A 12,578-nucleotide genomic window follows, 5' to 3' on the forward strand; every position below is an offset into this window, starting at 1 on the left:
AGTGAAAAGCCTGAAAAAAACAATAACACGAAGTGAAAGGAGTCAACAGCATTTCACGGGGGCATAACCTTTTAAACTATACCCACAACTAACATATCATTCACAACTTTTCGCCGCGACAACTGATCGAGCTTGACCGTATCAGCGCAGAAAAAGCGCTCTTCGAAGCATTTTTGCGCGCAGCCAGTTCCTATGGGGTGAAAGCGGGTTTGCGTCCGCTCCGCGTAGCGGATACTGCCTGGCGCCCGCTATGCTCGGAATAAACTCTCTCGACAGCCGGACGCTGTAAAACAGACTCTCCGCTAAGTCGTGAGGCCAACTAGAGCCAATTAAGCCGAGGGCGCACGCGTGCGAAAGCGGACACTTTGGAAAGGGAGGGTACACGGGAACGTGTTACCTATCCGCTCCCTGACATCCGCGTAAAGGCCAGGCCGAAAGTCATGCTCCTGTCGCGGTAATCCGCACGCGTTTGCGAGTCGACGCGTGCCGGTGGCACATCAGTCCGTGAGAGACGGCGTTCCTGGGTGGTCCACGAGAGCCCAGTTCATAGTGCACTGTCCAGTATTATCTTAGAATAGTTTCCATTTCTGCCGCAGACGCGAATGTCTTGTCCGCCTCAGGTGTAAACATGTCTTCACTGACGAAAAGGAGCACTTTTGCGGCGCTGCTGTGCACCGCTCTGGTGCTCGGAGCCGCCGCTGAGGAAAGTGCCACGAGGAGCTATGAGGCTGACCTCCGAGATATCGCTCAGGTTGTGATCAAAAAGTTTTTCCCCATCGTCTCGGAGCTAGTGACAAGCCCTGAGCTCTCCGTGGACTGTTCTACGAGCCTCCTCAAGACATTCTCGGCACTCCGGCAGCAAAAGGGATGGGCGTACAGAAGTGAGTAACGCCGACTCCCTTCTTTGGTAGTTGACTCTGCTAGGGCATGCAACTAAGATTAAGGCTGCTAGCCTGCCCCATACAGCCCACCCGCTACTTTCTCGTAAAAGGCGTGGCTCTTGAGTTTCCATGTACTTACTTGTGCTTTTTGTTTATCATGTATGTGGACCCAGAATTGTCCGCATCTTGTTGAGAAGCCTGTGGATGAAGAGGCGAAAATTCAGAGCGCGTAGGAGTAAGAACGGGCAGCCAAAGGTGTCCTTTCTCGCTCCGTGCGTCTCCTTACTTCGCACCGACACAGCAGAACTTGTCGTTGATCGATGCGTTCTGTCGAGCCAACCTATTCCGTCGAAGTTAACAAATGGCATTCGCGGACTGACCAAACCTAACAGACGCATTAGTTTGCATTGTTCTAGAGCCTACTTCCAGGCTCTTATCTTAATTGGGCTAGTTGGTTGCTATAATTGGGCATAGTGGCTAGCGCACAAGGTATACGTACACAAAAAGAATTCAGACAGGACAAACGTCTACCTTGTGCGCTAGCCACTATGTCGAACTAGAGCCTACTATGCCCGTGGCTAGTTAATGCGCGCTAATGCTGAACGTTGAGAGAACGGTACGCGCCTTTTGTGCGTAAGTTGGCATGGATAGGAGTTCAATGTCCCGAAGCTGAACATGGGCTGTAAGGGACGCCACAATAAAATGATCCGCATTAATTTCGACCACGTTGGGTTCTTTGACACGCACTCATATCGCACAGCCGAGCGGCGCTTTTGTAATTTACTGCTACCAAAATGCGGTCGCCGCTGCCAGGATTCGATCCCGCGACCTTCGGATCAGCAGCAGAACGCGGCAACCACTGAATCACCGCGGTAGGTCTTCGTACGTAAGTATTTGGACGAAGCAAGTGGCCGGGGCTCAGATGGAAACTCGCACGTTTTCTTAATTGTACACGGGTGACCACAAAGGGAAAGAAGTACTATTACTATAGCTATCGCATGTTCAGCATTGCTACTTGAAGCGGCGCGGGCGGCTGAAGTTTTACCCGTCTAAACCCTGCCGAGCAATTCCAGTTTCACGTGAACAGACCAAAACGGGCTCATTTTGCGCGCTTGAGCGTGTCCGAAAGAGGCAGTGAGAACTGCGGCTGAAGTACCGCGTGGTATACCACGCGTGACGGGTTGCGAAAGGAGCGTACAGAAAATGATGATTATGGATTTTATGGCGCAAGAGCAGCTATGGCGAAAGAGCGCCATGTCACAAGGTATTTTTTTTTTCTCAAGGTGGGGTCAGAGACCCATTTCCCAAGCATTTCACCCTAAATAAGCCGAGCACCAGACCAGGGGAAAGCTTGTACCCATTGTATCACCGGTGGGTACCCGGCGGCACTGGGGATCGAACCCCGCACCTCCCGCATACGAGGCGGATGCTCAACCACTTGGCCACCGCTGCGGTCGGAGCGTACAGAAAAGAGAGTGCTGCCCGTACGTGGCTAGCATGAAATATTTGAAGCTAAACGCCTTCATAATTATAACCTTACGTCAACAGCCTAGGTTTTCCCTTTACCACAACTATGAGCGGGGTGTGTGGATGCCTTGGGACATGGTTTTGTTCTTAGATGCCTCAAGCTGAAAAAAAAAGGGGGAGAATCCCGTAAACTGTTCAGTTTTAATTGCCAATTGCGGTGCAATAATTTTCTTTATTTTAGCTGTTTATTTATACATATTACAGGCCCTATATGAGGCTATAGCTGTAGTAGGGCAAACTAATCATCAATAAACTTAATGCATAAACAACAAACAATAAAAATGAAACCGATATGAAATACGGCAGAGCACAAGAAATGAAAATAAAATGGTAACGCAGAATATGTCAAAGTTTCAGTAGCATGAAATAAAATGATGCAATACACTGTAAACACAACAAAAACACAATAAAATCATGCGGCATTAATTTCTGACCGGAATGCATGAGCTTAATGGGAGACACCTTATTATTCCAAGGATTAAGATATATTGTTCAATTGTGCGCGAGAAATAAACTGTATTAGAAATTATCAGAACGAGCTAAGTATGGCTTAATGTTAAGGCTACGGTAAATCCGGCTTGATCGGGAGTATTTGGAAAAATATAGGGGCTATGTAAAACACGCTAAGAATTGGGCTCCCACTCAGTTAGCATTGAGCTGCACTTTGTGCAGCCGGATAAACAACGCCTGAATGTTCAGCATTGGCGGCGTGGGAGCATAGCTGCGTCAGGAGCTTTCCGTGGCCGAAAAAAATAAAGGCAGTCCACCTAGACAGCGAAAACATCTTTGAAAAGTGGAGGCTTATTCGAATGATGGCGCTGCTTTGCACAGTGCTGCAATTGTTAAATTAACGCCATGTCGGACACTTCACAGGGTTCATTAATCGGCGTCGCTTATGTCAGCGTCAGTAGAGCCATTACACCTATAGTACAGTATATATGAGTGTAGAGATTATAGCGTTTCTTTAGTCAATGCCATTTATCATGCAGATGATGGCTTAGGGCTTGCTTTATGGGGTTTAAAGTCCCAAAGCTATGCAAGCTCCGGAGGGCTCCGGATAATTTAGACCACCTGGGGTTCTTTAATGCGCACTGACATCGCACAGAACACTGGCCTCTAGCATTTCGCCTTCATTTAAATGCGACCGCAGCGGCCGGGATCGCACCCGCGTCTTTCGGGTCAGCAGCCGAGCGCCGTAACCACTGAGACACCACGGCGGCTATCATGGAGGTGAATTCATAAGGATAAATGAATTCTTGAATTAGCGTTACAACACCGGTGTTCGGTGCACTGCGACATTTCTTTTGTTTCTCTAATTGAAATTTTTAACGCGATAGCGTTAGGGGTCCAGTTCAGTGGAGAAAGCGCCGAAGCCCCTGTTGGCATGTCGAGAAAATCGGGATTGATCGAGAGCGCCATGGCGTCACAACCACACGACGTCGCGCGGGTAATTCAAACACCCCATTACGATCACACAGTACAAAAGTGATGACGTCACTACACAATTCCGCATTGGTCTACAGGGTCGTGTGGTCATTCCACCACCATTACATAGCGCGCCTGTCGAGAAATAAAAATCAATTACGCTGAAAAGAAAAAAACTGTCGATACGGGACTCGAGGCGCAGTCCCCGGGGTCGTGAGCCGGGCGAGCTAGCCCTCGAGCACCGAGGAACGTTCGTTCCACATGGTCAAAGCGAGAGCTTGTGCGCATTGTTGTAAACAATAAGATATAAAAATAAATAAACGGGAAAGGATATTTAAGCTCCGCCTTAAGGGTATGGCGTGGTAGCGTAATCGGTTAATGCCCATATATGCAGAATTGGTCATTTTCTACCTTACATTCATACATTCCTGGGAGTCCTCAATGCCCCTCCTGGCGCAGTGGGGCAGCAGTTAAGCGATGCGCCACTGCACTGCGATGGCAGGTACTCCCAGCGGTGGGCGTTGTGCGACCTAGGTTGGTCTCCCCGAGCAACCCCTCTCAACCAATCATCAATTTAACTGCCACCTGCCACGGTGGTCAGTTTGCCCGCAAGCCGGAGGGAAGGTTGTGGTGACGTCACAAGGTCACGTGACGTCACCAGGGATGTTTCTCTCACAGCACCGACGCCGACGACGCCGCAATTTTTGCAGAACGGGAGCCTTCACGATGTCGCGTTAATAAAATATGAAAAAATAACATAAAATAAGGAATAGCGTCCGTGTCTGCGCAGTGATATGCAAAGAGGGCCCTAGGCCGCTGAAGGGACCCTTAAGGTGCATTCAGCGCCTTCAGGGTACGACGCAAAAAACGCCTTAAGGGTATGACGCTGAAAAGCCATACCCTTAAGCCGGTTTTTGAGTGCCCCCAAATTCTTTTTCCTTGCTTTTCAGGTGTTTTGTTTTGCCGCTACGTTACGCTGCTCCGGTCCTGGAGTAATTAGTTGCCGCGTTCATTACTGTATCGTATTGTTTGCAAACGCGCTCAGGTTTGACATGCGGAACTTTCTATTCGTACTGTGCACACGGTAGTAGGAAGAAATACGGGCGCTACAAAACTTTAAAATGATTATCTTCAAAGACCTATTGAAAGCTCGTTATGAAAACAAGAATAGAGCTGTCCATAACAGTATTTTGGCTGAATAGAAAGGCTGCATGGGAGTCATTACTTTCTTTTGGACATAAATACATGCGATACCGCTGCAGAGAGAGCAGTGCAGCATGCATCTGTATGCCATTTCGCTTTTGCACCCGAAAGTTCTAGAAGTAATTATTAGGCCAGATCGCTCACACCGCCTTCACTTCCGGCTCTACAGAATCGGTTGCGATGCTAGCAGGCACTTCGAGCGCAGTTCATAGGATCGGTTACTCGTATATCCGGAATTTTGCCCGTTCGTAAATAATTGCTCGCACTAACTTATATTATTTGTAGCGATAGCTGCAGTACGGTAGTATTACGGTCGCTGTCACGTGGTTGGTCACGTGGGGCGGAGCAGCTGCCGGCGGCGCGGCGCCGTGGCTGATCACGTGGTTCGTCACGTGGTTGGTCACGTGACCAAGTTCCACTCGGCCAGCTGCAGCTATCGCGTCACTCCAGGTTTAACCAGAGCTAAACCACCGCCAATTTTTTTTTTAAATGCTCTCTTGCCTTGAACAGAGAAAGCCAAGGCGTATTTTCTGTTGTTGTTCAAGGGATGCCCTTAAATATCCTGAGGCGTTAGACCCCACGCTCTGCACATGCGCATGTAATTTCACAACTAAGATATTATGCTGCATTAATGCATACCTCGCAAAAGTTGATAAATTGCGTTTCTTGATATACTTACCGTCTTGAAGTGTGGTCTAACGCCGAAGATGATTCACGCATGCCGCAGCGCCAGTCCTTTGCCCTTAGGGAAATGACACTTGCTTTTCTCTAACAATGGACGGCAGAGTGGACGCGGAAGAGAGATCTCAGCCCCAGTTCACGACGCTGGAGAGGGATTCCGCGCTCTTACGAGATTACAGAAAAGAAACCTCGCATTACAAGCATCCAAGCGTGCTTCAGGCACGTAGTCATTAGCACTGCACACCGAGCACAAAAGCTCAACTTGAATTAATTACGCGCCATTAATGGCGTGCGTCTCTCGGGCGCACATACATTGCAGGGCATTAACCATTAAAGTTAGTTTGAAGAAGCCCTCGTCACATTTCAGCGCCTTATAACCACGTCGTTATTTGACAAGGCTCTAGTTATACAACATGCATTAATTTGCTGTTTTGTTTATTGCGTCTTTATTTGCGTGTTCACTCGCTGCCTTTCTGTGTTAGGTCGTCTTTACTCCACAGCGAGCCAAAAATGGTTCTGGGTGCTGAGCTAAGCTATGTATCTACTTTGTTTACCAGCGTAAGGCTGGGGGCCAAGTAATTACGCCCATCTTTGCGTGATTCGTTCATTCATTTTTGCAGTCGGCGGTTATTCGAAGAACCAACCGCTAAACTGATAGCAAATGGTTTACAGCAACCAGGGCCTGGAACTGATGCCACGACGTGTCTGCTAGTGTTGGCGTTATCGAGTTTTCCTCGAGAATGCCACAGTTCGTCGTCAACTTTCAACAACGAATATCGCCAACGGAGCGAATGTGCCCTCCAACCAGGCAGCCAAAATTAGGTTCAGGGAAGAAGACATCATTACCGTCGATAACCAATTTCAGGTTCATTAATCCAGCAGCGATTTCAACTAGTATGATGTGGCTCTTTGCCGTGAGGCCCATGAGCTTGAAGTAGCAACGTGGCGGCCTCTTAGAGCATATATCCGGTTCCCCAATGTGTTATGAGTGTGTCAAGGGGATAACTTTCCTTCACACGACGCCTACTGCAAACAAAAAGCTCCGGGTTTCCAACGAGCAAAGCGCCCTTTTAGAATAAACTACGCCATTTAAGTAGCCGCTTTTTTTTTTTCGGATCTTAATCTGTACAGCAACGTAGCGACGCAAGCCTTAGATTCTTGGCATCTAAAACTACTCACAAAGATGGGAACAAAATGAAGACAACTATAAAGACGGCACCACCGAGGTACCGTTTCTTCGTGTCTCTTTTCTGTCCCGTCTTACTACGCAGTTTTACCTTCCTCATGACATGAACCAACTAGCCTACAAGCGCGTTTTACTTATATCACTTTTTTTTTTACTGTGTGGAAAGCCGGTGCGCAAGGGCTGGACAGAACGTACATAGAAAACCATGAAAAGGACTCATGAGGATTGAGCACCTAGCGGATCGAGCCACAATGTGGTTTATGGTTTATGGAGGTTTAACGTCCCAAAGCGACTCAGGCTATGAGAGACGCCGTAGTGAAGGGCTCCGGAAATTTCGACCACCTGGGGTTCTTTAACGTGCGCTGACATCGCACAGTACACGGGCCTTTAGAATTTCGCCTACATCGAAATTCTACCGCCGCGGCGGGAATCAAACCCGCGTCTTTCGGGCCGGCAGCCGAGCGCCGTAACCACTCAGCCACCGCGGCGGCTCCGAGCCACATTAGAGAAACTTTGTTCCACTGAGTCGAGAAAGAGTGAATAAATATAAATTCGAAAGACGGCACGTGGCCAGAACAAACAGTTCTCTGTGGTCATAATCGTTGTGTTTTCTGCCAGCCACAGTTTGCGCTCTGTAAGGCGATTCACGGTCTAAAACCGGTTTCATGGAAATTTTTCGGATGCCTGCGTATATACTTTACACGAGTACGGCTACATGCCGAACGGCGCGCCAGAAATTGGAAGACAACTTTTTACGTTCGAGGGATCACCCTACGAAGGTAATTATTTTGAACTCATCAAGTTGTTTTCATGAAGAAATTATTTCTCATAGATACATAGGTATGAACATCACCAGCGCAGGTCATTAGCGTTTCTGTTTGCATTCTATGGCAGCAAAAAGAGTAATAGCGTTTAATAATAACAGTAAGGCGACTTGCCTCAAAAACTTAAATTCTATTCTTTTCAACGGAATGTCTGCTTACCAGCTCCACGATCGCGTGTCCACGTGTATTCTTCGCCCTCCATTGTTATACTGTATGAATAGCTGTACCTAAAGTGGGCCCAAAAGTTGTTGCATTTTTAAAGGACCCGCCAATTAGAAGACGCGCAAAAGGCGATGGACGCGTGCCAAAACTGGAAACGACGTTCCTGGTTCGGCGCGCACACCCATCTGCCAGGGGGCGCATGACACAATCTCGAAAAGAGCGCTACGGCATAGGGTGAAAAACAAGTGGTGCGTCACGACATCCATTTGACTTAATATGCAGACTGCTTCATTAATGCGTTTGTACACCAAGAAGATGCCCGAACGATCGGACTTCGTTAGTAAGGATCGTTAAGGCGCAGCTGCGTTAGGAAAAGTGTTGTTCCAGGTGTGGCCGTGGAGAAAAGATATTGCATGACTGCGCGATAGCTAAATGTTTGTCTTCGCCACAAAACAACAAAGTAATGCCGCTTCGAGAGACAGAAACCAAATGGACTTCTCGAAGCGAAAATTTGCGTGTTAAGCAACGCCTGATAGGGAAGAAGGAAAACGCGGCGATGAATAATAGATTTAAAACCTTGCTTAAAACGTAGCCTTACTGGCAAAAACAGCGTCTAATTCCTGGTATAACAAAAAAAGCAGCATTTGACGAAAGAAAGGCGAGCAGATCGAGATCGAGCGATGCGAGTATTTATGACAGCCACTGATAAGGCATTAAATATAGATATTTACCTGGGGTCCCAGAATCCCGCCTGGCTCGTTTCGCTGCCATGAAGAACAGCCATAACAAAAAATGAAAGCGCGCTCGTGAGAAAAATAATGTGACCCTCCATCTGTTAAAGCAACCCAATTTGCGCCCCATCTAGTAAGAGTTCTGCTGTTGCAATTTGTTACTTATGGTAAAAAAAAACGTTAGGTACGCTTACATAAATAACAAAATAGCGATGCAGCGTTGTCATGTCGCGCACAAATTCAGCCTAAGATTGAGCAGTGGGAGGGGGCGCCATTATTTTTGGTCACCGCTGCGCATGTTTTCAAGCGTATTTCCATGACGCAAGGTTGCTATCATCGTTCATACACTGGCTGAAGTTGGTCAGTTGATGGCTTGGGTGGTCCCGGTGTCATAATTTTGAGGAAGACGTCGTTAGTTGTCCTTGTGGATTTTTGTGTTCATTTTTACAGCGATAAGAGGGCCCCTCAGTAGCTCATGAAAGGTGCATAAAATGGGTCGGCCGTGCGTGGTCTTTCAGTTGACTTGAACAAACAGCGCGAACAAAGACGAGCACAAAAGACAAGAAAGCGAACGACACAGCGCCGTGTCGTTCGCTTTCTTGTCTTTTGTGCTCGTCTTTGTTCGCGCTGTTTGTTCAAGATGCTTAACCAACTAGCCCGCCAAAACGTGTTTTCAGTTGACTTTTTATCTCAGTATACCTAATGTGTTGTTTGGTTTTTTCCTTGCAGAAAGGACAAAAAAACTATTAGCTTTTAAATAAATGTGACTGCCGAAACTACTGGCTCATCATGCCTACTCTTCCAAAAGACAAGACAACAAAATACATTACATTTCGAAAACGCGCTCACGCGCGTAAACTGAGAGATACTTCTGTAAAAACAACAGGTATTGTTGAGTTGAACCATACTCAAAGTGAGGAAATAATACTGCTGAGCAACAATCATAATGCATCTTGAACGCCGCTCACGAACACGTTTTCCTTTATGCCGTTTTTCTCAAACACATAAGTACCTGTATATACATCAACACTTTTCCCATTTTTCGACTCTAAAGTTTTGAACGCAAAATTTAAGAGAAAGAGAGATATCTGTATGAAAGAACAGGCAGAGAGGTTTGCCTGAAGTGAATCGCTATAGCCTGCTACTGTATGTGAAAAGCTGGGGAAGGAAGAAAGGAAGGTCATGTTGGGCGGCGATGAAGCGAGGCAGAAGGTGGGCACAGGTGGCGAGTATGTAGCAGGGGCTGAATGTTCGTGGGCCCTTTCGCAACTGACTCGACAAGTCATTCGCTGCGTCGTAAGCCCAGTAAAGACTGGGTGGCTCGGAGAGACAGACAGACAGACAGACAGACAGACAGACAGACAGACAGACAGACAGACAGACAGACAGACAGACAGACAGACAGACAGACAGACAGACAGACAGACAGACAGACAGACAGACAGACAGACAGACAGACAGACAGACAGACAGACAGACAGACAGACAGACAGACAGACAGACAGACAGACAGACAGACAGACAGACAGACAGACAGACAGACAGACAGACAGACAGACAGACAGACAGACAGACAGACAGACAGACAGACAGACAGACAGACAGACAGACAGACAGACAGACAGACAGACAGACAGACAGACAGACAGACAGACAGACAGACAGACAGACAGACAGACAGACAGACAGACAGACAGACAGACAGACAGACAGACAGACAGACAGACAGACAGACAGACAGACAGACAGACAGACAGACAGACAGACAGACAGACAGACAGACAGACAGACAGACAGACAGACAGACAGACAGACAGACAGACAGACAGACAGACAGACAGACAGACAGACAGACAGACAGACAGACAGACAGACAGACAGACAGACAGACCCAGCTGGGTCCCTGGGCCACTGCGCGGTCCCGCACTGCATCAAGTAGGTCATGCCGGGACATGACGTCGGCAGCCCGAGTCACCGCAGCAAGCTGCGATGTCGGGTCTGCAGACATGAGCAGGACCTCCCAGTCCTCCCAGCTCGAGATGGCGTGCTGTCCCCGCGGGGGAGGGTCAGCAGGGCAGCCGAAAAGGATATGGGAGAGTGTGGCGTGGGGGTCACCACATAGGGAGCATGCAGTGGATGTATGGCTCGGAAAGTATATTCAGAGTTCACTCTATGGCCCAGTGTGACGACCCAGTTCAGCAGTCGATCGCCCAGAAAGGACAGAGCAGTAGCAAGCATACCCTGTTTCGCGTTCGCATTGAACGCAAACTATATAATAGTCTACCGTTTCGGGGAGCTGGCTCAAATCGCAGTGCGGAGAGTGCGCACGTCGGAGGAGGCCACGTGACTCCAGAAATGTGCCACGCCCAGTCGTGATCTGTGTTTAATACTGCTATGGTGTCGCTGCAGTACAAGCGGCCGTCCAAACGACGTGTTGGGAGCAAGCCTGGAGAAGCGGCTATGCCAGTAGTTTGGTTCTGCCCACCATGGCGCAGCGTATAACTTCGCAAAGGCGTGAGTTAACATCTGGTATCGAGAATGGAATGAACACCTGTACAGGGTCATTCGGGCCAATTAGTCTTCTGCGTCGGCAAGATCATTTCCACTCAAGGACGCGACCCATTTTTTTTTTCTGGCTTCGTACAGTCGGTAGAACGAAGCCCTTCCGCGAAAAGAAAAAAAAATGCTTTATCAATGTCTATGATGCATATTTACATCCGGCCATGAAATGCCAACCCTCCCAAAGGATTTATACTGCAGACTAACTCTGCGCCTACGCATTTGAAAGTGCAAGCTTTACTTTCCAGTGCAGGCTTGGTAGCCACACAAATGGAAAGCTTTTTATAAACCTTGTCCGGTGTTAATTTGGTTTCCCACGATGCTTTACTGCCGTCTTTTCCGGTCTTCGCATTAAATAAACATCGTGGGAGCTAGATACCCTCTCACCTGTATCACAAGTCGAACGCTTGCAGCAGCTCATATTAGTTTTTAACCTTCTGCGAGAAGCCTGCTGTGGTCTTCTAAATCCTTTGTGGAGGACAGGAATCCGCACAGATATTTTTTTTTGCAGCCTCGAGAGCAGAATTTGAAGTGAATCAATGTTGCATTTGGCTTTATTAGCAAATCAACAATTTTTATTAGTTTCTGAAACTGCGAGTTTTTTCAGGCTGCTACAGGGAAGAATACATAGAGCCGTAAACAGAATTGAGGAAATTCTCGGGAATTAATCAAGAGGTGGAAAAGAATTGCAAGCGCTTAGGATTCATCTACCACCTTGAGGGTACAAGACGCAAAATATACAAATTTAGTCCCCATATACATCGCGAGCCCAGTGACTTAAGTTTTTTTCTGCGAATTACACGATGCCAACATGAATTTGACGCCAGAATTATTAGTGATTAAGCTCTTAACCGTTTAGTCTGCACTTTTCTGGGCGGCCTGGCAACATTTCAACACGAAACACCTTCCAAATTCGGTCCACGTCGGAAAAGGAGAGAACATGACGTACACAACCATTTATGCATACACACCCACGCAAACAAAGGCTAACTACAATTTTTCCTTCACTGCTTTCGGCTGCGAGTGATGTCCCTTACTTTAGCACGCAGAGCCTTCCTTCCCTTTGTTTTTCACAAAAGAGAAAAAGTTAACATCACGAAAGCTACACAAGAGTTTGTGACGTCGCAGGGATCTCAAGCATTCCCGCATGTATGCACGCTCTCTCATTAACGCCTAATCTAGAAGCTAGAGGTACATGTGGCATTCGGAGTTCCCATTTCAGGTTATGCTTTCCGACCGTTCATTCTTTATCCTTGACTTATGTAATGAATTCACACAGGCTAATGGTTATAATCTCCCGAGAAGGGCATCAGAAAAGCGATGGAAGGAAGGACTAAATTTACGGGCATCCTGTACGGCAACGTAAAAAGTATTCATTCAGAAGACCTGAGTCCGTTGC

The 12,578-nt window shown here is 47.6% G+C and overlaps 1 protein-coding gene across 1 annotated transcript in view; it reads left to right on the plus strand.

Moving 5' to 3' along the window:
* The first annotated feature begins 323 nt into the window (after positions 1-323).
* Positions 324-12,578, plus strand: part of LOC144115051 (nose resistant to fluoxetine protein 6-like) — a 77,576-nt gene continuing 65,321 nt past the window's right edge. Inside the window, exon 1 of the mRNA XM_077649181.1 lies at positions 324-881. Within this exon, the coding sequence (XP_077505307.1) occupies positions 629-881 (253 nt within the window). The 5' untranslated portion in view covers positions 324-628. The remainder of the gene's footprint in view (positions 882-12,578) is intronic.

The sequence above is a fragment of the Amblyomma americanum genome, chromosome 1 (genome assembly GCF_052857255.1).
Source record: "Amblyomma americanum isolate KBUSLIRL-KWMA chromosome 1, ASM5285725v1, whole genome shotgun sequence".
In the NCBI taxonomy this organism is placed as follows: domain Eukaryota; kingdom Metazoa; phylum Arthropoda; class Arachnida; order Ixodida; family Ixodidae; genus Amblyomma; species Amblyomma americanum.